Below are 26,034 nucleotides of genomic sequence, written 5' to 3' on the forward strand. Positions count from 1 at the left end.
ATACTGATTTCCTTCAGTTCCCCTCTCTCACTAAACCTCCCAACATTTCTGGAACGTTATTGACATTATCCTTTGTGAAGGCAGAACCAAAATATGTATTTCATTGGTCAGCCATTTCTTTATTCCACATTATAAATTCCCCTGTTTCTGAGTAAAGATTTTACAGTGCAGAAGGAGGTCATTAGGCCCATCGAGTCCACACCAGCCCCTGAAAGAGCACCTATCTAAGCCCATGCCTCCACCCTATTCCTGCAACCCAGCAACCCCACCTAACTTTTGGACACTACGTGGCAATTTAGCGTGACCAATCCACCTACGCTGCACATCTTTGGACTGTGAAAGGAAACCGGAGCACCTGGAGCAAACCCACGCAGACATGGGGTGAACATGCACACTCCACACAGACAGTGACCCAAGCCGAGAATCGAACCTGGGTCCCTGGCGCTGTGAAGCAACAGTGTTAACCACTGTGCTACCGTGGGGACTTATATTTGTCTTCATCAATCTTTTTCTCTTCACATACCTATCGAACCCTTTACAGTCACTTTTTATGTTTCCTGCAGGCTTTCTCTCACACTCTATTTTCCCCTTCTTAATCAATCCTTTTGTCCACCTTTGCTGAATTCTAAACTGCATCCATCCTCAAGTCTGTTATTTTTCTTGGCCAATTGCACTGGACAGGAATGAATAATTGTTGCAGTTCACCCATGTGCTCTTTGAATGATCGCCATTGCATATCCACCATTATCCTTTTTAGTAACTCTCCCCAATCCATCATAGTCAACTCATGCCTCTTCCATCATAGTTTCCTTTATTTAGATTCAGGACCCTAGTCTCAGAATCAACTATGTCAGTCTCCATCTTCATGAGAAATTCTATCATATTATGGCTGCTCATCCCAAAGGGCCTTGCACAACTAGATTGCCAGTGATTCTTTTCTCATTACATAAAACCCAGCCTAGGATAGCCTGATCTCTAATTGGTTCCTCAACCCCTTGCTCCAGAAAACCATCTCACTTACCCTCCAGGATTTCATCCTCTATGGTATTGTGACTAATTTGATTTCACCCCAGGGCAGCATGGTGGTGCAGTGGTTAGCACAGCTTCCTCACAGCGCTGAGGTCCCAGGTTCGATCCCAGCTCCGATCCCAGCTCTGGGTCACTGCCCTTGTGGAGTTTGCGCATTCTCCCTGTGTTTGCATGGGTTTCAACCCCACACCCAAAGATGTGCAGGGTAGGTGGATTGGCCATGCTAAGTTGCCCCTTAATTGGAAAAAATGAACTGGGTATTGTAAATTCATTTATTTTTTAAATTGGAATTGCCCAATCTATATGCAGATTAAAGCCATCCATAATTAAAGATGTTCCTTTATCCCTTTAAACCCCATTTTCTTGTTTAATGCCATTCCCAACATCGCCACTGCAGTTTTGGGGTCGATATACAACCCCCACCTCCCACGACCCTTTTTTACCCATGGTGCTTCTCAGTTCTACCCAAACAGATTCCACATTGTTGGAGCTAATATCCTTCCTCACTATTGCATTAAATTCCTCTTTTTTTTTTTACAAACAATGTTTATCAGGGTTTTCATAAAATATCAATAACAAAATGAAAAAGGAACCCAACAGGGTTAAGTACAAAACACAGTCTAGAAAAGCAACCCTCCATACACCCCTCCCCCCTGTACATAAATAATAAATTAACATTAACACCCCGACTTAACACAACAGGTATATACACCTCCTCAGACCTTCCAGTGTAAATAACGAAAACAAAAATAAAAATAAAGTAAAGTAAACCCCCCCCCCCCCCCCCCCCCCCCCCCCCCGAGTTGCTGCTGCCATTGACCAATGTCTAGCGTTCTGCCAGGAAGTCTAAGAACGGTTGCCACTGCCTAAAGAACACTTGTACCGACCCTCTCAAGGCGAATTTCACCTTCTCCAACTTAATAAACCCTGCCATATCGTTGATCCAGGATTCCACGCTTGGGGGCCTTGCATCCTTCGACTGAAGAAGAATCCTTCGCCGGGCTACAAGGGACGCAAAGGCCAGAATACCGGCCTCTTTCGCCTCCTGCACTCCCGGCTCCTCTGCGACCCCAAATATTGCAAGCCCCCAGCCCGGTTTGACCCCGGATCCTACCACGCTCGACACCGTCCTCGCTACGCCCTTCCAAAATTCCTCCAGCGCTGGGCACGCCCAGAACATATGGGTGTGATTTGCTGGGCTCCCAGAGCACCTAACACAGCTGTCCTCACCCCCAAAAAACCGGCTCATCCTTGTCCCGGTCATGTGTGCCCTGTGCAGCACCTTAAACTGTATGAGGCTGAGCCTCGTGCACGAAGAGGAAGAGTTCACCCTCCCTAGGGCATCTGCCCATGTCCCTTCCTCAATCTCCTCTCCCAACTCCTCCTCCCACTTACCTTTCAACTCCACCACCGAGGCCTCCTCCTCCTGCATCACCTGGTAAGTTTCAGAGATCTTCCCCACTCCAACCACAAACAGGTCCCCCAACCTTCATATCCCTGCCCTGTGCCATCCCGAAAACCCACCATCTGTTCTCCCTGGGACGAACCGGTGGTTCCCCCATATTGGGGTCCACACTGAGGTCCCAGCTTCACCCCTGTGCCGCCTCCACTGCCCCCAGATTTTGAGGGCAGCCGCCACCACCGGGCTCGTGGTATACCTCCTTGGAGGGAACGGCAGCGCCGCCGTTGCCAGCGCACCCAGACTCGTACCCACACAAGACGCCGTCTCCAACCTCTTCCATGCAGCCCCTCCCCCTCCATCACCCACTTGCGCACCATCGTCGCATTGGCGGCCCAGTAGTACCCACAGAGGTTGGGCAGCGCCAGCACCCCCCGATCTCTACTCCGCTCCAGGAACACCCTTCTCACCCTCTGAGTCCCTCGTGCCCACACAAACCCCATTATACTCCTGTTGACCCACCTAAAAAAGGCCTTCGGTATAAATACGGGGAGGCACTGGAACAGGAACAAAAACCTTGGGAACACCGTCATTTTGACTGACTGCACCCTACCCGCCAGGGACAGCGGCAACGCGTCCCACCTCTTGAACTCCTCCTCCATTTGCTCCACCAGCCTTGCGAAATTAAGCCTATGCAGGGCCCCCCAGCTCCTGGCCACCTGGACCCCCAAATACCTGAAGCTCCTCTCCGCCCTTTTTAATGGGAGCTCGCCAATCCCCCTCTCCTCGTCCCCTGGGTGAACCACGAACAGCTCGCTCTTCCCCATGTTGAGCTTGTACCCCGAGAAATCCCCAAATTCCCTAAGGATCCTCATTACCTCTGGCATTCCTCCCCCCGGGTCCGCCACATACAGCAGCAAGTCGTCCGCATAGAGCGACACCCTATGCTCCTCCCCGCCCCGCACCAACCCCCTCCAGTTCCTCGACTCTCTCAGTGCCATAGCCAGGGGTTCAATCGCCAGTGCGAAGAGCAGGGGGGACAGGGGGGACCCCTGTCTCGTCCCTCGGTGCAACCGAAAGTACTCGGACCTCCTCCTATTTTTGGCCACACTCGCCATCGGGACCTCGTACAACAGCCTAATCCACCTGACAAACCCCGCCCCAAACCCAAATCTCTTCAGCACCTCCCACAGGTACCCCCACTCTACCCTATCGAAGGCTTTCTCAGCGTCCATCGCCACCACTATCTCCGCCTCCCCCTCCCTCGCCGGCATCATGATAACGTTCAAAAACCTGGTATTAACCAGGTGAAACCCGTCCAGTTTGTACTGGCCCCACCTCCCCCAGAACCGGAACCAATAATCTGAGCCCCTTCCTCTTTCGCCATCTCTCCAGCCACGTATTCATCTGATATATCCTGCTATTTTTGCTCTGACTGATAGTCCTCTGGTGATGGTCATCTGATCACTACCTTTGAGGTCCTACTTTTCAACCTACGTCCGAACTCCCTGTATTTTGCTTTTAGGACCTCAGTTTTTTTCACTTATGTTAATGTGTACAACGACCACTGGCTGTTCACTCTCCCCCTCCAGAATGGACTGCAGTTGCTCTGAGACATCCTTGACCATAACACTAGGGAGGCAACATACTATCCAGGAGTCTTGTTTGCAGCCACAGAAATGCCTATCCTCGTTTCAGTTGAATCTCCTATCGTATTGCATTCCAACACTTATTACTGCTCTCCTGTGCAGCAGAGCCAAATGTGGTGCAATGAATTTGGCTGTGTCTGCATTTCCCTGAGACGTCATTCCTCCCAATTGTGCCCAAAGTGGTATATCTGTTTTACAGGGGAGTGACCACAGGACATTCCTGCATTGCTTACCTAGTCTTCTTGCTCTGCCTGATGGTGACCTGTTCCCTTCCTGCCTGTGAAAACTTAGCCTGCAGTGCGACCACCTCTCTATATTTGCTGGAGAGGCTGATTTAGCTCAGTTGGCTGGACAGCTGGTTTATGATGCAAAGCAAGACCAACAGCTCGGGTTCAATTTCCATACCCGCCGAGGTTATTCATGAAGGCTTCGCCTTCTCAACCTTGCCCCTTGCCTGAGCTGTGGTGATCCTCAGGTTAAATCACCACCAGTCAGCTCTTCCCCTCAAAGGAGAAAGCAGCCTATGGTCACCTGGGAGTATGGTGACTTTATACGTGCTATCGACGATACTCTCCGCCTTGCAGATGGTCCTCAGTGTCCCCAGCCACCGCTCCAGCTCCGAAACCCGGGCTTCCAGTAACTGCAGCTGGAGACACTTCCTGCATACATGCTGGCCGTGGGCTTCCCATATAAAGCATGAGGAACATAGCTTAGATCTCTTCCATGAATTTGCCCTTTAAAGGAAACTTGTCAAACTTCAAATAATACCGTATGAAGTCTTACAACACCAGGTTAAAGTCCAACAGGTTTGTTTCGATGTCACTAGCTTTCGGCGCGCTGCTCCTTCCTCAGGTGAATGAAGAGGTGTGTTCCAGAAACACATATATAGACAAATTCAAAGATGCCCAACAATGCTAGGAATGCGAGCATTAGCAGGTGATTAAATCTTTACAGATCCAGAGATGGGGTAACCCCAGGTTAAAGAGGTGTGAATTGTACCAAGCCAGGACAGTTGGTAGGATTTCGCAGGCCAGATGGTGGGGGATGAATGTAATGTGACATGAATCCCAGGTCCCGGTTGAGGCCGCACTCATGTGTGCGGAACTTGGCTATAAGTTTCTGCTCGGCGATTCTGCGTTGTCGCGGCCTTCAGGACCCGCGACAACGCAGAATCGCCGAGCAGAAACTTATAGCCAAGTTCCGCACACATGAGTGCGGCCTCAACCGGGACCTGGGATTCATGTCACATTACATTCATCCCCCACCATCTGGCCTGCGAAATCCTACCAACTGTCCTGGCTTGGTACAATTCACACCTCTTTAACCTGGGGTTACCCCATCTCTGGATCTGTAAAGATTTAATCACCTGCTAATGCTCGCATTCCTAGCATTGTTGGGCATCTTTGAATTTGTCTATATATGTGTTTCTGGAACACACCTCTTCATTCACCTGAGGAAGGAGCAGCGCGCCGAAAGCTAGTGACATCGAAACAAACCTGTTGGACTTTAATCTGGTGTTGTAAGAATTCATACTGTGCTCACCCCAGTCCAACGCTGGCATCTCCACATCATGGCTTCAAATAATACCAATTACTCTAGGACCCTCCTTCCTGTTCCTGATTACTACAAATTATGAGCAATAAAGTAGTAAGTAATTACCTGACCCTACTCACCCAATAAGTTGCTTCCACTTGTCCCACTTTTGAATCTGGTCGGCAGATCACCGTTCTTCTTCATCAGAAACATAAACCGATATAAAACACCGCACAGCATACATAAAAGATTATACTGTTTGCGATGACTCGGGCATTCCTGTAGAGATTGATAGCTTTATCTATTCTCTCTATTACTGTGATTGATAATACTACACAGTAGCATAGCAGCTTACTCAGGGAACCATGACTGTAAAGAATCTGGTTCAGCGTATTTTTTCACACATTAAGTCTCAACCTAGTTTTAACAATGTAGGTGTGTACTCCACCCAATTCTAAGCACCTCCATTCCTCTGTTATTTATAAGCACCTGTCATTTTCCTGGCTTGTTTTAGGCTGTGATAGTGGAAGATTTCCACTAATGACAAGGCCGATGCTGATGTGGAAGGCCATTTAATCCATCCATCCAGAAAATTTCTTCTAGCCTTCTCTCCTTCCAACATGTTTCCCAAATGATCCCTGGGTTTTAGTTGACATTGCTCTACCTAGGCAACCATTCCAGTCAAGATCGTGTCAGTCAAGATTTCCATTTGTTCTTCCTTCTATTTGACCCTGTGACCCCCTTGTGCTAGCCTTGGAATTCAGATAGAAGCCCTGATTTGCCTTTTCTAGATTGGGTACTAACCAATGAACCTTAATCGGGTTTTATGGTTTCAATGCTCCAGTTTCCACATAACCCAATTCTCTTTAATCAGGATTTATGGGTTCAATGCTCCAGTTTCCACAATACCCAATTCTCTTGATTGACTCTTCTCAAAAACCATCTGTGGTACTAGAATGTCTCCATTGTGTCTCATTGAATGGAACATAGCATTCACAATGAGCTAACCACATCTCTTTACAATTTATCATTTTTTAAAAATTAATTCTTTCATGGGATGTGAATGTCAACATTTATTACCCAGCCCTCATTGCCATTGAACTAAGTGGCTTGCTCGCCCATTTTCAGAGTCAACCACATTGCGGTGTGGGCCAGGATTCACATAAGGGCCGGACCAAGTAACAACAGTGGATTTTCTTCCCTACAGGAAATCAGATAGGTTCTGTTGACTGAGAAAACCCTTCTTGATCAGCTTAGAACAGACACAAAATATACACAGTCGACTGTAATTCTAGTTTATTTGAGTACCACAATCTTCAAAAACAATCACACCGAATATGATCACAGCTGATCTCTTGATATTACCCATACTTAGTGAAGGAGGCTAGCCAGGCTACGATAACTTGGTGTGGGTGTCTTCTTCGCTTATTTTCTCTGAGCACAGGGTCACTTCTCCATGATGGTTGCTCCTAGGTTGTCGCTGACAATGTGTGTACATGTTCATCTTTCATCCAGGTTCTGCTGGTGCAGTCATACACCCACACCTGTGCTGGGTTTGGTATCTCATTGAGACATAGTACCATTCAGAGATGAACAGGATACCCCTGTTCAGCCAGAGTGATTTAATCAAGATCCATTGTCCTCTGAAACACTCTTGTCTGACCAGCTATTAGCCCATTATGGAGTCTGATGGCTTCTTTGTTCATTGTTCATCCTGCTGCATAGTTGATCATTACTGTCTCAAAGTTAGTTACATATTTATAGAACATAGAACAATACAGCGCAGTACAGACCCTTCGGCCCACGATGTTGCACCGAAACAAAAGCCATCTAACCTACACTATGCCATTATCATCCATATGTTTATCCAATAAACTTTTAAATGCCCTCAATGTTGGCGAGTTCACTACTGTAGCAGGTAGGGCATTCCACGGCCTCACTACTCTTTGCGTAAAGAACCTACCTCTGACCTCTGTCCTATATCTATTACCCCTCAGTTTAAAGTTATGTCCCCTCGTGCCAGCCATTTCCATCCGCGGGAGAAGGCTCTCACTGTCCACCCTATCCAACCCCCTGATCATTTTGTATGCCTCTATTAAGTCTCCTCTTAACCTTCTTCTCTCCAACGAAAACAACCTCAAGTCCATCAGCCTTTCCTCATAAGATTTTCCCTCCATACCAGGCAACATCCTGGTAAATCTCCTCTGCACCCGCTCCAAAGCCTCCACGTCCTTCCTATAATGCGGTGTCCAGAACTGTACGCAATACTCCAAATGCGGCCGTACCAGAGTTCTGTACAGCTGCAACATGACCTCCCGACTCCGGAACTCAATCCCTCTACCAATAAAGACCAACACTCCATAGGCCTTCTTCACAACCCTATCAACCTGGGTGGCAACTTTCAGGGATCTATGTACATGGACACCTAGATCCCTCTGCTCATCCACACTTTCAAGAACTTTACCATTAGCCAAATATTCCGCATTCCTGTTATTCCTTCCAAAGTGAACCACCTCACACTTCTCTACATTAAACTCCATTTGCCACCTCTCAGCCCAGCTCTGCAGCCTATCTATATCCCTCTGTAACCTGCTACATCCTTCCACACTATCGACAACACCACCGACTTTAGTATGATCTGCAAATTTACTCACCCACCCTTCTGCGCCTTCCTCTAGGTCATTGATAAAAATGACAAACAGCAACGGCCCCAGAACACATCCTTGTGGTACTCCACTTGTGACTGTACTCCATTCTGAACATTTCCCATCAACCACCACCCTCTGTCTTCTTTCAGCTAGCCAATTTCTGATCCACATCTCTAAATCACCCTCAATCCCCAGCCTCCGTATTTTCTGCAATAGCCTACCGTGGGGAACCTTATCAAACGCTTTGCTGAAATCCATATACACCACATCAACTGCTCTACCCTCATCTACCTGTTCAGTCACCTTCTCAAAGAACTCAATAAGGTTTGTGAGGCATGACCTACCCTTCACAAAGCCATGCTGACTATCCCTGATCATATTATTCCTATCTAGATGATTATAAATCTTGTCTCTTATAATCCCCTCCAAGACTTTACCCACTGCAGACGTGAGGCTCACCGGTCTATAGTTGCCGGGGTTGTCTCTGCTCCCCTTTTTGAACAAAGGGACCACATTTGCTGTCCTCCAGTCCTCTGGCACTATTCCTGTAGCCAATGATGACATAAAAATCAAAGCCAAAGGTCCAGCAATCTCTTCCCTGGCCTCCCAGAGAATCCTAGGATAAATCCCATCAGGTCCCGGGGACTTATCTATTTTCAGCCTGTCCAGAATTGCCAACACCTCTTCCCTACGTACCTCAATGCCATCTATTCTATTAGCCTGGGGCTCAGCATTCTCCTCCACAACATTATCTTTTTCCTGAGTGAATACTGACGAAAAATATTCATTTAGTATCTCGCCTATCTCTTCAGACTCCACACACAACTTCCCATCCCTGTCCTTGACTGGTCCTACTCTTTCCCTAGTCATTCGCTTATTCCTGACATACCTATAGAAAGCTTTTGGGTTTTCCTTGATCCTTCCTGCCAAATACTTCTCATGTCCCCTCCTTGCTCGTCTTAGCTCTCTCTTTAGATCCTTCCTCGCTACCTTGTAACTCTCCATCGCCCCAACCGAAACTTCACACCTCATCTTCACATAGGCCTCCTTCTTCCTCTTAACAAGAGATTCCACTTCCTTGATAAACCACGGTTCCCTCGCTCGACGCCTTCCTCCCTGCCTGACCGGTACATACTTATCAAGAACACGCAGTAGCTGATCCTTGAACAAGCCCCACTTATCCAGTGTGCCCAACATTTGCAGCCTACTTCTCCACCTTATCCCCCCCAAGTCACGTCTAATGGCATCATAATTGCCCTTCCCCCAGCTATAACTCTTGCCCTGCGGTGTATATTTATCCCTTTCCATCATTAACGTAAACGTCACCGAATTGTGGTCACTGTCCCCAAAGTGCTCTCCTACCTCCAAATCCAACACCTGGCCTGGTTCATTACCCAAAACCAATTCCAACGTGGCCTCGCCTCTTGTTGGCCTGTCAACATATTGTTTCAGGAAACCCTCCTGCACACACTGTACAAAAAACGACCCATCTATTGTACTCGAACTATATCTTTTCCAGTCAATATTTGGAAAGTTAAAGTCTCCCATAATAACTACCCTGTTACTTTCGCTCTTATCCAGAATCATCTTCGCCATCCTTTCCTCTACATCCCTAGAACTATTAGGAGGCCTATAAAAAAACTCCCAACAGGGTGACCTCTCCTTTCCTGTTTCTAACTTCAGCCCATACTACCTCGGAAGAAGAGTCCCCATCTAGCATCCTCTCCGCCACCGTAATACTGCTCTTGACTAGCAGCGCCACACTTCCCCCTCTTTTGCCTCCTTCTCTGAGCTTACTAAAACACCTAAACCCCGGAACCTGCAACATCCATTCCTGTCCCTGCTCTATCCATGTCTCCGAAATGGCCACAACATCGAAGTCCCAGGTACCAACCCATGCTGCCAGTTCCCCTACCTTATTTCGTATACTCCTGGCATTGAAGTAGACACACTTCAAACCACCTACCTGAACACTGGCCCCCTCCTGCGACGTCAAATCTGTGCTCCTGACCTCTATACTCTCATTCTCCCTTACCCTAAAACTACAATCCAGGTTCCCATGCCCCTGCTGCATTAGTTTAAACCCCCCCCCCCAAAGAGCACTAACAAATCTCCCCCCCAGGATATTTGTGCCCCTCAGGTTCAGATGTAGACCATCCTGTCTGTAGAGGTCCCACCTTCCCCAGAAAGAGCCCCAGTTATCCAGAAATCTGAATCCCTCCCGCCTGCACCATCCCTGTAGCCACGTGTTTAAATGCTCTCTCTCCCTATTCCTCATCTCACTATCACGTGGCACGGGCAACAACCCAGAGATAACAACTCTGTTTGTTCTAGTTCTGAGCTTCCATCCTAGCTCCCTGAAAGCCTGCCTGACATCCTTGTCCCCTTTCCTACCTATGTCGTTAGTGCCAATGTGGACCACGACTTGGGGCTGCTCCCCCTCCCCCCTAAGGACCCAGAAAACACGATCCGAGACATCACGTACCCTTGCACCTGGGAGGCAACATACCAAACGTGAGTCTCTCACGCTCCCACAAAATCTCCTATCTGTGCCCCTGACTATAGAGTCCCCAATTACTAATGCTCTGCTCCTCTCCCCCCTTCCCTTCTGAGCAACAGGGACAGACTCCGTGCCAGAGGCCCGTACCCCATGGCTTACCCCTGGTAAGTCGTCCCCCCCACAAGTATCCAAAGCGGTATACTTGTATCTCAGGGGAACGACCGCAGGGGATCCCTACACTGACTGCTTTTTCCCAGTCCCTCTTACAGTTACCCACCTATCTCCAATCTTTGGTGTAACTAATTCCCTGAAGCTGCTATCTATGACCCCTTCTGCCTCCCGAATGATCCGAAGTTCTTCCAACTCCAGCTCCAGTTCCCTAACTCGGTCTTGGAGGAGCTGGAGATGGCAGCACTTCCTGCAGGTAAAATCAGCAGGGACACTAACTGCATCCCTCACCTCAAACATCCTGCAGGAGGAACATTGCACTCCCTTCCCTGCCATTCCTCTAACTTTCTACCAAGATCTGGCTAACAATTAAATTAATTTTTTTATAAAAAATAATAATAATATAATAAAATATGGTACTTCCCTCAGACCAATGGGTTTTATTATTAGGTTAGAGGAGGAGGGCGGGTGGGAGACACTACACGTGTAGTGTCTCGGGTTTCCTCTCCACCAGAATTTATTGGTGAGGGTCTTCCCAGACGTCCGCGGGTCGACTTCCTGTTCCCGCCTAAAACACTAATTTTAAAAAAAAAATTCTCAGTTCCTACTGAAATTGACTAACCAGCCTGCTCCACTCCCGCCGAAATCGACTGGCCTGCCCCTGCAAAGACAAGTGCTTTTAAAGGACAGACTTACCTCCCAGCAGCCACTTCCGCACTGCTCCCGCTGAAACTGACTCACCAGCTGTTCTCCCGCCAAAATCGACTGGCCTGCCCCTGCAAAGACAAGTGCTTTTAAAGGACAGACTTACCTCCCAGCAGCCACTTCCGCACTGCTCCCGCTGAAACTGACTCACCAGCTGTTCTCCCGCCGAAATCGAAATATTTATAGCATGGCCTTTTGTCCTTTGGTGTAAACATGATAACTACTGCAATCTTGAAGTTCTATATAGCGATAATGAGTTTCTGTGTTGATTTGGGTGCTCTGACAGAAAATCAATATTGATCCTAGCCAGGGACTTATTTGGTTGTTCATGTTTTCGGCCTATATACCTTTTTCTTCTGTCAGCCTGCTCCACTACCGCAGTGTTTTACAACAATTAATGAAAGTTGCATGGTCACCATTATTGAGTCTAGATTTAATTAATTGATTTAAATTCTACCAGATGCCATGGTGGAAATTGACCCCATGTCCCTAGAGCATTAGCCTGGGCCTCTGGATTACTACTCGAGTAACATTGCCCCTAAACCACCATCTCCTTGCATCTTCCAACTTGTACTCTTGGGCGCAATCTACTAGCCATGCTATGCCCGAAATGCAGCACGCTGTGGCGCAACATGGCCGGTAAATGCTGGGAGATCCTGCTCCCGGGATCTACCCGGGTCACCATGCCTCCCGAGATCATGTTAGATCTCACGAGACGTCATGATGTGAAATCTGCCCATTGTGGACGGGGTCACTTTTAAGCAAATCTACATGTTAGAACGAGACTGCTAGTCTCACTTTAATATGCAGTTCCCTGAGGTAATCGAGGCGTTGGGATCTATCCTCTTCGCCTTGGAGATCTCGGTCGAGAGACGTTCAGTACTGGCCCCCACAACAGGGTCCAGGCGGAATGGCACCCATGGGGGTGGGTCTCCCAGGGGATCGGAGGTTGCTTGTCCTCGGGATAGGGTGGTACCCAAGCACTGTTGATGCCAACCTGGCACTGCCATCTGGCACCAAGGTTGTGCCACCTGTGTTTATCACCGCTGCGAACGCCGGGAAACACACGGTCAAATGCACTCGCTATGGGACATAGTTCCCATTTGGTTCAATCATGGCCTGTATTACATGGTTTAGCATTCAATTAGTTTGGTGCTTCTCTGGTATAATATTCATGTTTATGAAGAAAACACTGTTTTATTTTAACTTTATCCTTAGCTTCATTCAGCTGCCCCACATAAGGAGCACTTCCCTTGTTGTTGTCTCATACCTAACCATATCCTATTTGATCCATTCTTGATCTGCCCACTTGCTTATTTTATCCCACTCGGTTTGTAATTATAATGTATTGGTTACAGGGTGCAAGTCTGAAGAGGTGGGTGGTTCCTCGGAACAGTCAATCATTATCTCCCAAACTGCTCCGAGCAGCAGCGGTGAGACTCTTCAAGCCAATAGGGTCAACTAATCTCCCCACCCCCGATCTCCAGGAAAATGCTCCCTAGCTGCGAACATATAACCAGGTTCCACATAACATGTTGAGAACTATGAACTGCCTGGAACAGTCTATTCAACCATGACATGGTCACTTTATATTAACTACAGTTTTACATTGCGGGACCACTTGGAGCAGAATGGGCCTAAATCGGCCTGGTGCTGGGGAACATTCCCCAACTAACCTCCCACAACAATAGCTAACTACCATGTAAAGTCACCATAGTCCCAGGTGACCATAGGCCTTTGAGAGGGACAGCTTACTCGTGGTGATTTAATCTAAGACCACCACATTTGGGCAAGGGGCAAGGTTGAATAACCTGAGTTGGTACGGGGAGTGACCCCGCACTTTTGGCCTCGTTCTGCATCATGAACCAGCCATCCAGCCAACTGAGCTAGACCAGCTAAACTTCATGTACCCCCTTGTGGGAAGCATTCTCTTTCCAATAGCCACATGTGGCAAATTGGGAATTCAGGCCTGTCACGTTTCCAACTAGGAAGTTAATAATAGACACCATGATTAGTCCTGTGGCCTCAATATGCATATTTACATGGCTTGCACTTTGTAACCTCGATGTATGTGCGTTGGTAAATAGGAAGACAAAAGTTCTTTTTTGATTGTTGTGTGTGCTTTGCTTCTTTGGTCACTGAATAGCAATAGATGTTCAATAAGTAAATGTACACTTATATGTATTGTGTGTATGAAAATGAGTGCAGGGGACTAAAGCTGTGTCACCATGGCCACCTCTGCACTGTCACTAATCTCTTTAGGTTCAGGACAACTCTTACAATGAACAACAGTTCCCCCTACTGATAACTGTATGCGGAAACACTTTACCATCTGTGCCCAGTGTCTCCGGCCTCGCTGAGGAATAGAACAGCAATCAGTACAGTGCGGGCCTTTCTGTGAAGGATTTGCAGCAGAACTGTTAAAAATGAATTAACTGATGAGATTAATGGTGTTGAGAGGCGTAATGAGCCTGAAGGTATCTGATGCCAAGCTCTTCATCACCTCAGTCATTGTTTCAGCTTGTCCTGGTTAAATAAATGCTTCCACATTTATTGCTATCATTAGGGCTGGTACTTCACTCGTTAACGGTGAAAACAAAGAGAAAATATTATCTGAATCGACACCTTCAGAAGAAGTACAGCAGTAAAGAGAATGCTGTGAGATAGCATCCCTCGCCTGCCTTGGGTGTGAAAGTTTACCCGGTGAAGCTTTGGGATGTTTTACAATACTAAAGCAAGTAGTTGTTTGAGGTGGTATGGTGAAATATTAAAAGTCACGTCCTGGCATATTCAGACCCATCTCAAAATCTGCCTTAATCTTAATCAGAACTCTGCTGTTCATTATCTCTTTAACATTTCTTTCCTCCTCGCCCCCACCCACTGAGGGTGGGCAGTGATGGACGGTTGATATTTATGCCATACTGTGACTATCTGAGCTACCAATGGACCTCTATTCCCATTTCGTCCCCACCCCACTGATGGACTTCTCAAATCCCACTTGGTACTTTATCATTGACCCAGGTCAGCCAGGGAGGGGTTGGAGTAAAAGACATTCCTGGTGAGGTTTAAACCTCTCTGAATCAAGCATTCAAATATTTAGATTTTTAGGTAGGGGTGCTCTTACTATTAATCTTATGACTATGATCATAATATACCCTCCACCATTAAGGCAAAGAACCATAGAATCAGACTGTACAGAAGAGGCCCTTCGGCCCATCAAGAACCATTCTGAGAACTCAGGTGAGTGAAGGCACTGGAGGTCTCCACTGAGCTGACTTGCTTTTAGAGATCAGCGCCCATCACATTTCATTCAAAAAAAACCCTCCCCTGGCTGCTGTTTTCACTTACAGCAGCGAATTAGGTCATTTGGCCTATCAGGCGTCTGCCAGCTCTGTGAAGTGGGTTTCTTCCAATGCAGCTTAACAATTTTTCATTTTCTAATTTTAAAAAGCATATATTTTTATAAATTTTTTTTTTCATTATAGCACAGTAAAACCACAGCATTAACAAATACAACTCCAAACTTAACCACCCTCCTTAACTCCACCCCTAAAAAGAAAACAAAACATAACCAGAAACCCCCTCGCCTCCCAACATCTGACGACGATCAGCTCCCTGAAGTAGGAAATGAAAGACTGCATCTCGAGTAGGGCCCTTCCGCCGATTCCCTCAGGATGTACTTGACCTTCTCTAAGAACAAAAATTCCATAAGATCACTCATCCAGGCCGAGGCACTGGGCGGAACCGGAGTCCCTTACCCAAGCAGAACTCGCCTCCGGGCTATCAACGAGGCAAAGGCAAGGGCACCTGCCTTCGTCCTCATCTGCAGCTCTGGCGAGTCTGAGGCCCCAAAAATGTTCACCTGCGGTCAACGCTCCAGCTTAATCCCAAGAATCCTTGACATGGTGTTGAAGAAGGAGACCCAAAAGCTAACAAGTTTAGGACATGACCAGAACATGTGTGTATAATTCGCTGACATTTTCTAATATTTATCCACTGTTATATTGTTAGACTATTTGTAAAGAGCTCGGAACTAACTGTAATGTGAATATATATCCCAGGATGCCCTGTTTCACTGCTGGACTGCAGGTCCATGCAAGTATCAGACCACCAGTCTCCCAGTCACGTGGAGAGCAGCAAGAAATACACTCAATGAAGCACCAGTAATTTGAGCCATAAGTGTGATTACTTCTGACTTATGGGAACCAGGAGACATTACACCACGCTCCCTTTCAAAAGCTTTTACGGCCAGGGAAGTCCTCAAATAGTCTCCCTCTCCTTCACTGGTGGGTTTTCAAGGAATTGAAATGGGAGTATTTACAAAGAAAATCCCGGTCTATGGATCTTGCTTCCATCACTGTTCCTAGTCGATCATTTCCGGTTCTAACAACCTCCGGCCTGTCTTTTGCTGATGTTCATCAATGCCAGCTCTTCTTGTTACTGACTGATTGAGCAATGAAAATCACTATCCTGAGTTTACCCAATCACAATCCTTTGAACCCCTCTATTAAGTGGATTTGATCATAAACAAACTCCGGCTATTTGAGCCCATTGGCCTTAAAATTCTTTGCACCAGAGATGAACGAGAAAATATTGGGCTGCTGGGAAAAGGAAACATTCGATAGTTGTCAATGGGCTGGCATAGGCAGGATGGGCTGAATGGCCTCCTGGTTCCATGACCTAATTCTCCTCGTAACCTTCCCAGAAGCATCTGCGTTTCTGACACTGAAAGACATTCATCCCCTTTTCATTATTTTTATTTTAAATATGTCTTGTTTTAAGGAGAAATGTTTGTGAAGCTATATCATGCTTGCCTCCAAGAGAGCTCAGTGAATTTGCAACTACCAAATGAGGGGAATTGGAGTCAGAGGAAGGATAATTTGATGTATCCGTGTGTTGCACTCTTCCAGGTCCAGTTCATTGCAGGCGTTCTCACTTCTGCTTCACATGATGCTCTCAGTTCCTGTTCTGCAGTGACGCAGGTGCACAGAAAGCCACAGAGTGAACATAGCTTCCACACACTTTCAAACAGTCCAACCATTGGCCAAAAACCCTCTGCTGACTTGCCCTAAACATTCAGCAAGCCAAATTAACAGTTTCATTCCTTCGCTGCCGTTGCTCACCCCCTGCCTTAGTTCAATTTATTAATGTCCCTGCAGTTTGTGCACCAGGGCTCAGAACCAGGGGCGGGATTCTCCCCTACCCGGCAGGGTGGGACGGGCTGTACTGATCCCGAGGAGTGGCATGAGCCACTCCGGTGCGGGCCGCCCGGAAGGTGCAGAATCCTCCGCACCTTCAGGGGCTAGGCTGGCGCCGGTGGGGTTGGCGCCGTGCCAGCCGGCACCGAAGAGTTTGGCGCCACGCCAACCGGCACAGAAGGGCCTCCACCGGCCGGCGCGAGTTGGTGCATGCGTGGGAGCGCCACTGTGTGCTGCGCATCCCAGCACATGCGCAGGGGGGTTCCTCTCCAAGCCGGCCATGGCGGAGGTTGACAGCAGCTGGCGCGGAGGGAATGAGTGCCACCACGGCACAGGCCTGCCCGCGGACCGATGGGCCCCGATCGTTGGCCAGGCCACCGTGGGGGCACCCCCCGGGGCCAAATTCTCCCCCCCCCCCCCCGAGGACTCCGCAGACCGCCTGTAGAGCCAGGTCCCGCCGGTACGGACCTGGTTTGATTAACACTGGCGGGACCGGCTGGAAACGGGCGGCCGGTCGGCCCATTGCGGGGCGGAGAATCGCCGGGGGGCCGCTGCCAACGGAGAATCCCGTCCCAGAGCAAGAAAGCCATGGTTTAGTATGACGCTGCTGTTCTCTCACCAGCCACTGGGGGCTGGATGAGCGTAGCATGAAAAGTCAGGGAGTATCCGTAGAATCCCGACAGTGGGATATTCAGACCATTGAGTCTGCACCAACCGTCCGAAAGAGCACTCTACCCAAGCCCACACACCTGCCATATCATGGCCAACCCAGCTAACCTACACATTGAACTTTGATAGCACCTTCAATAATTACAACCACAGCAGCAACATCCATATTCGAGACTGAATAAAAGTCAAATTGTTTTTTAAAATGTTTGAAAATAAATTTAGAGTACCCAATTATTTTTATTTTTTCCAATTAAGGGGCAATTTAGCATGGCCAATCCACCTAACCTGCATATCTTTGGGTTGTGGGGTGAAACCCATGCAGACATGGGGAGAATGAGCAAACTCCACACGGACAGTGACCCAGGGCCGGGATTCGTCCTAGTGCTAACCACTGTGCCACATGCCGCCCTATAAAAGTAAAATTTGGGAGTATGAAAACATTAGTAAATATGTTTGATTAACATGGGGTTAGGTGGAGAGTATGCTGCATGCGTTTGTCCAATTACTTTGATTTCCCTGCTCCCTTTTCTCTATTTTAAGTATTTATTCAATTATCTTTTGAAAGTTGCACTTTGGAACAACTTCTCTCTCTCAACGTTGCCGCATCCTGACAGTGCACAGTTCAGACTTTCATCTGTTTCCTGTCGCTAATTATTGCTGGAACATGTCTTCACCTGACACAAATGCACACATACACAGAGACTCCTGAATACACACACTTTCCCAAATACGCACACACGTTCTTCTGAATATACAGTACGAAGTCTTACAACACCAGGTTAAAGTCCAACAGGTTTGTTTCGATGTCACTAGCTTTCGGAGCGCTGCTCCTTCCTCAGGTGAATGAAGAGGTATGTTCCAGAAACACATAGATAGACAAATTCAAAGATGCCAAACAATGCTTGGAATGCGACCATTAGCAGGTGATTAAATCTTTACAGATCCAGAGATGGGGTAACCCCAGGTTAAAGAGGTGTGAATTACATCAAGCCAGGACAGTTGGTAGGATTTCGCAGGCCAGATGGTGGGGGATGAATGTAATGTGACGTGAATCCCAGGTCCCGGTTGAGGCTGCACTCATGTGTGCGGAACTTGCCTATAAGTTTCTGCTCGGCGATTCTGCGTTGTTGCGCGTCCTGAAGGCCGCCTTGGAGAACACTTACCCGGAGATCAGAGGCTGAATGCCCTTGACTGCTGAAGTGTTCTCCGACTGGAAGGGAACATTCCTGCCTGGTGATTGTTGCGCGATGTCCGTTCATTCGTTGTCGCAGCGTCTGCATGGTCTCGCCAATGTACCACGCTTCGGGACATCCTTTCCTGCAGCGAATGAGTTAGACAACGTTGGCCGAGTCGCACGAGTACGTACCGCGTACCTGGTGGGTGGTGTTCTCACGTGTAATAGTGGTATCCATGTCAATGATCTGGCACGTCTTGCAGAGATTGCCATGGCAGGGTTGTGTGGTGTCGTGGTCACTGTTCTGAAGACTGGGTAGTTTGCTGCATACAATGGTTCGTTTGAGGTTGCGCGGTTGTTTGAAGGCAAGTAGTGGGGGTGTGGGGATGACCTTGGCAAGATGTTCATCGTCATCAATGACGTGTTGAAGGCTGTGAAGAAGATGACGTAGTTTCTCCGCTCCGGGGAAGTACTGGACGACGAAGGGTATTCTGTCGGTTGTGTGCCATGTTTGTCTTCTGAGGAGGTCGGTGCGGTTTTTCGCTGTGGCGCGTTGGAACTGTCGATCGATGAGTCGAGTGCCATATCCCGTTCGTACGAGGGCATCTTTCAACGTCTGTAGATGTCTGTTACGCTCCTCCTCGTCTGAGCAGATCCTGTGTATATGGAGCGCTTGTCCATAGGGGATGGCTTCTTTAATGTGTTTAGGGTGGAAGCTGGAGAAGTGGAGCATCATGAGGTTATCCGTGGGTTTGCGGTAAAGCGAAGTGCTGAGGTGACCATCCTTGATGGAGACGAGTGTGTCCAAGAATGCAACTGATTTTGGAGAGTAGTCCATGGTGAGTCTGATGGTTGGATGGAACTTATTAATGTCATCGTGTAGTCGTTTCAGTGATTCTTCGCCGTGGGTCCAAAGGAAAAAAATGTCATCGATGTATCTGGTGTATAACGTCGGTTGAAGGTCCTGTGCGGTGAGTAGGTCCTATTCAAACTTGTGCATGAAGATGTTGGCGTATTGGGGTGCGCATTTGGTCCCCATGGCTGTTCCGTGCGTCTGGATGAAGAACTTGTTGTCGAAGGTGAAGACGTTGTGATCCAGAATGAAGCGGATGAGTTGCAGAATTGCGTCTGGAGATTGGCAGTTGTCGGTGTTGAGTACTGAGGCTGTTGCAGCAATGCCGTCGTCATGGGGGATGCTGGTGTAGAGTGCCGAGACGTCCATTGTGACGAGGAATGTTCTTGGTTCAACTGGTCCATGGGTGCTGAGTTTCTGTAGGAAGTCCGTCGTGTCGCAACAGAAGCTGGGCGTACCTTGTACGATGGGTTTCAAGATGCCCTCGATGTAGCCAGAGAGGTTATCACACACGATCCCATTGCCTGAAACGATAGGGCGGCCTGGTGTGTTGGCCTTATGTATTTTTGGGAGGCAGTAGAGATCTCCAATGTGGGGAGTACGTGGGATGAGAGCACGTAGGGTGCTCTGAAGATCTGGATCCAAGGTCTTGATCAGTCTGTTAAGTTGGCGGATGTGTTCCTTGGTCGGATCTGCGGGTAACTGTCTGTAGTGTTCTTGGTTGTTCAGTTGTCGGTATACTTCTTTGCAGTAGTCCGTTCTGTTCAGTACGACAGTGGCCCCTCCTTTGTCTGCTGGTTTGATGACGATGCTGCGGTTGGTCTTGAGAGCGCGGATGGCATTGCGTTGTGCTTGGGTGACGTTCGGGGCTGTCATGTGAATGCGACTGATGAATCTGGCATTGACGCGACTCCTGACGGCTTGAGCATGCATGTCGAGTCTAAGGTAGCGGCCTTCTGGAGGGGTCCAATTCGACTCTTTCCTCTTCGGTTGCCGCACCGCAGATCTCTCAGTCTGCTGTTACGGTTCATTGATAGTCTGCTTGGGTTCGCTGTCGGCCTCTTTGCGAACCCAAGCAGACTATCAATGAACCGGAACAGCAGACCGAGAGATCTGCGGTGCGGCAACCGAAGAGGAAAGAGTCGAATTGGACCCCTCCGGAAGGCCGCTGGCTTAGACTCGACATGTATGCTCAAGCCGTCAGGAGTCGCGTCAATGCCAGATTCATCAGTCGCATTCACAAGACAGCCCCGAACGTCACCCAAGCACAACGCAATGCCATCCGCGCTCTCAAGACCAACCGCAGCATCGTCATCAAACCAGTAGACAAAGGAGGGGCCACTGTCGTACTGAACAGAACGGACTACTGCAAAGAAGTATACCGACAACTGAACAACCAAGAACTCTACAGACAGTTACCATCAGATCCGACCAAGGAACACATCCGCCAACTTAACAGACTGATCAAGACCTTGGATCCAGATCTTCAGAGCACCCTACGTGCTCTCATCCCACGTACTCCCCGCATTGGAGATCTCTACTGCCTCCCAAAAATACATAAGGCCAACACACCAGGCCGCCCTATCGTTTCAAGCAATGGGACCTTGTGTGAGAACCTCTCTGGCTACATCGAGGGCATCTTGAAACCCATCGTGCAAGGTACGCCCAGCTTCTGTCGCGACACGACGGACTTCCTACAGAAACTCAGCACCCATGGACCAGTTGAACCAAGAACATTCCTCGTCACAATGGACGTCTCGGCACTCTACACCAGCATCCCCCATGACGACGGCATTGCTGCAACAGCCTCAGTACTCAACACCGACAACTGCCAATCTCCAGACGCAATTCTGCAACTCATCCGCTTCATTCTGGATCACAACGTCTTCACCTTCGACAACAAGTTCTTCATCCAGACGCACGGAACAGCCATGGGGACCAAATGCGCACCCCAATACGCCAACATCTTCATGCACAAGTTTGAACAGGACCTACTCACCGCACAGGACCTTCAACCGACGTTATACACCAGATACATCGATGACATTTTTTTCCTTTGGACCCACGGCGAAGAATCACTGAAACGACTACACAATGACATTAATAAGTTCCATCCAACCATCAGACTCACCATGGACTACTCTCCAAAATCAGTTGCATTCTTGGACACACTCGTCTCCATCAAGGATGGTCACCTCAGCACTTCGCTTTACCGCAAACCCACGGATAACCTCATGATGCTCCACTTCTCCAGCTTCCACCCTAAACACATTAAAGAAGCCATCCCCTATGGACAAGCGCTCCGTATACACAGGATCTGCTCAGACGAGGAGGAGCGTAACAGACATCTACAGACGTTGAAAGATGCCCTCGTACGAACGGGATATGGCACTCGACTCATCGATCGACAGTTCCAACGCGCCACAGCGAAAAACCGCACCGACCTCCTCAGAAGACAAACATGGCACACAACCGACAGAATACCCTTCGTCGTCCAGTACTTCCCCGGAGCAGAGAAACTACGTCATCTTCTTTACAACCTTCAACACGTCATTGATGATGATGAACATCTTGCCAAGGTCATCCCCACACCCCCACTACTTGCCATCAAACAACCGCGCAACCTCAAACGAACCATTGTATGCAGCAAACGACCCAGTCTTCAGAACAGTGACCACGACACCACACAACCCTGCCATGGCAATCTCTGCAAGACGTGCCAGATCATTGACATGGATACCACTATTACACGTGAGAACACCACCCACCAGGTACGCGGTACGTACTCGTGCGACTCGGCCAACGTTGTCTACCTCATACGCTGCAGGAAAGGATGTCCCGAAGCGTGGTACATTGGCGAGACCATGCAGACGCTGCGACAATGAATGAACGGACATCGCGCAACAATCACCAGGCAGGAATGTTCCCTTCCAGTCGGAGAACACTTCATCAGTCAAGGGCATTCAGCCTCTGATCTCCGGGTAAGCGTTCTCCAAGGCGGCCTTCAGGACGCGCAACAACGCAGAATCGCCGAGCAGAAACTTATAGCCAAGTTCCGCACACATGAGTGCAGCCTCAACCGGGACCTGGGATTCATGTCACATTACATTCATCCCCCACCATCTGGCCTGCGAAATCCTACCAACTGTCCTGGCTTGATGTAATTCACACCTCTTTAACCTGGGGTTACCCCATCTCTGGATCTGTAAAGATTTAATCACCTGCTAATGGTCGCATTCCAAGCATTGTTTGGCATCTTTGAATTTGTCTATATATGTGTTTCTGGAACATACCTCTTCATTCACCTGAGGAAGGAGCAGCGCTCCGAAAGCTAGTGACATCGAAACAAACCTGTTGGACTTTAACCTGGTGTTGTAAGACTTCGTACTGTGCTCACACCAGTCCAGCGCCGGCATCTCCACATTCTGAATATACACACACACTCCTGAATCCCCGCACTCTCCCAAATACACACAGACACACACACACTCCTCCAAATACTCATGCACACACTCTCCCGAATACACAGACACACACACTCTCCCGAAAACACACACACACACACTCCCAAATACAAACACACAACATACAGACTCTCCTGAATACACACACGCACTCTCCCGAATAAACACACTCCCCAAATACACACAAACTCTTCTGAATACACACACTCCCCCGAAAACATACACACTTCTCTCGAATACACACACATTCACACACTCTCCTGAACACACACACTCTCTCAAATATACACGCACACATACGCATTCTCCCGAATACACACACACATCCTCCCGAATACACACACCCTCCCAAATACACACACACACTTCAGAATACAGACACGCATACACACACACACAAACACACGCAAAACATGCACATCGCACATCTCTGGAATCCAACCCGTCTCCATGGCACTGTGAGGCAGCAGTGCCGCCCCTAATGTTACAACTTGCTGCATTAAAACAATTGTCCTCATCGGTACAATTGGTGCAATTGGGTACCGTGCCAACAGGTTATGAGACTATGTTAATTTGTGCTTTACTGATTGCAGTAAAGAAGGAAATCTGTTAACTCTCACTGTGTTCCTCCAGGTCTGTGGAGAGAAGGTGCGGTTTGAAAAACTGATGGAATATTTCCGAAATGAGGACAGCAATATTGACTTCATGGTATGAGAAATTATGTTGTGAACATCTCAAACATTACACTCGCGTCTGGCTCTGTATACACTTGGTAGATTTGTCACAGGAGAGAGCTCCTCAGGGACTTATAGCCAATTACCTGTCTTCCAAGGTCCTGTATTATAAAATATCTGCATCCACCAGCCATGCCAGTTCAGTGCACCTGGGGTGGCCCTTGCACACAAGTGGCCATTCACTGATTGTGCTAACACTAGGGGCCTGGGCACTGGTGCTAACACTAGGGGCCTGCACACTGACTGCTAACACTAGGGGCCTGCACACTGACTCTGCTAAGACTAGTCGCCTGCGCACTGACTCTGATAACACTAGGGGCCTGCGTACTGCCTCTGCTCAAAGTATGGCTCTGCGCACTGCCCTTGCTCAGAATAGAGCTCTGCACACTGCCTCTGCTCACAGTAGGGCTCTGCGCACTGCCCTGCTCAGAATAAAGCCCAGCGCACTGTCCCTGCTCAGAGTACGGCCCTGATCACTGCCCCTGCTCAGAGTACGGCCCTGCCCACTGACCCTGCTCAGAGTACGGCCCAACGCACTGCCCGTGCAGAGAGTGAAGCTCTGTGCACTACCCCTGCACAGAGTAGGGCTCTGCGCACTGCCCCTATGATTTACCATCAATGACGACAGACGAGGAGCCGGGAGAGACTTCCGGTGTCTCTAATCAGCTTAAAGACACCTGCTGGCAGCCGGTTCCAAAATGAGGGCAGGGCCGAATGTTGGCCACCTTTATACATCAGCCCGAGGGGAGCAGCCACAGGAGGAGCCAACAGGGACAAGCCCAGGCATGTAACAATACAATACAGTGGTTTACCACATTCACCCCCTGTTAAAAAAAAGAGTCCGACGGGGGTGAAGTGGGCGGGTTGAGCTATAGATCGAGTCTGTCGGGGGCTTTGAGTTTTCCCTGTGACCGCCTCAGTCCCGGCTGTGGTGTGGATATTGGTATCGGATGTGGTGTTGAGGCCTGCGTGTCCAGGAGCGTGTTGTCTTCTACGTCTCGTAGTAGATGAGTAGCAATGGGGGGAGACAGTTTGTGGATCGGGGGTAGTGGTGATGGTCACTGGGGAACCTGCGGGTGCCAAATCCCGAAGGGAGACTGTGTCCTCCCGCCCGTCATGATGTGCCACGTAGGCATATTGGGGGTAAGCATGGAGGAGAAGGACCTTTTCGACCAGTGGATCTGACTTATGGCTCCTCGCATGCTTCCGGAGGAGGACGGGCCCTGGGACCGTCAGCCAGGATGGGAGCGAGACCCCTGAGGTGGACTTCCTGGGGAAAACAAACATCCTCTCATGAGGGGTCACATTGGTGGTGGTACACAGGAGCGACCGGATGGAGTGGAGCAGCGGGAGACAGGGAGACTTCTAGACTGTAGGGCAAGAAGGACGGCCTTCCAGACCGTCGCGTTCTCCCTCTCCAGCTGTCCGTTTCCCCGGAGGGTTGTAGCTGGTAGTCCTGCTTGAGACGATGCCCTTGCTAAGCAGGAACTGACGCAGCTCATCACTCATGAAGGAGGAACCCCGATCACTATGGATATAGGTGGGGAAACCGAACAAGGTGAAGAGGCCGTTCAGGGCCTTGATGACTGTGGCAGAGGTCATGTCAGGGCATGGGATGGCGAAAGGGAAATGTGAGTACTCATTAATGATGTTGAGGAAGTACACGTTACGGTCAGTGGAGGGGAGGGGCCCTTTGAAATCGACGCTGAGGCGCTCAAAGGGGTGGGAGGCCTTTACCAGATGTGCTCTGTCTGCCGATAGAAGTGCGGTTTGCATTCCGCGCAGACCTGGCAGTCCCTGGTCATGGTCCTGACCTCGATGGAGTAAGGCAGGTTGCGGGCCTTGATGAAGTGGAAGAACCAGGTGACCCCCGGGTGACAGAGGTCATTGTGGAGGGCCCGAAGTCGGTCTACCTGTGCGCTGGTACATGTACCGCGGGATAGGGCATCTGGGGGCTCATTGAACTTCCCAGGTCGATACAAGATATCATAATTATAGGTGTAGAGTTTGATCCTCCACCGTAGGATCTTGTCATTCTTGATCTTGCCCTGCTGTGCGTTATTGAACATGAAGGCAACCGACCGTTGGTCAGTGAGGAGAGTGAATCGCCTGCCGGCCAGGTAATGCCTCCAATGTAGCACAGCTTCCACAATGGCTTGGGCTTCCTTTTCGATGGAGGAGTGTCGAATCTCGGAGCCCTGGAGGGTACGGGAGAAGAAAGCCACGGGCCTGCCCGCCTGGTTGAGGGTAACGGCCAGGGCAATGTCGGACGCATCGCTCTCCACCTGGAACGGGATGGACTCGTCTACAG

The 26,034-nt window shown here is 49.0% G+C and overlaps 1 protein-coding gene across 11 annotated transcripts in view; it reads left to right on the forward strand.

Annotated features, from left to right (window-relative positions):
* LOC140398384 (formin-like protein 1) overlaps positions 1 to 26,034 on the forward strand; it is a 383,709-nt gene that overhangs the window by 260,054 nt on the left and 97,621 nt on the right. For all 11 annotated transcript variants that reach the window (XR_011937470.1, XR_011937471.1, XR_011937472.1 and 8 more), the window contains one exon: positions 23,623 to 23,697. Coding sequence is in view for 8 of the 11 variants with exons in the window: in XM_072487008.1 (XP_072343109.1) it covers positions 23,623 to 23,697 (75 nt within the window). In the remaining 3 variants the exon portion in view is untranslated. The remainder of the gene's footprint in view (positions 1 to 23,622; positions 23,698 to 26,034) is intronic.

Source organism: Scyliorhinus torazame, chromosome 21 (genome assembly GCF_047496885.1).
Source record: "Scyliorhinus torazame isolate Kashiwa2021f chromosome 21, sScyTor2.1, whole genome shotgun sequence".
Classification (NCBI taxonomy): Eukaryota; Metazoa; Chordata; class Chondrichthyes; order Carcharhiniformes; family Scyliorhinidae; genus Scyliorhinus; species Scyliorhinus torazame.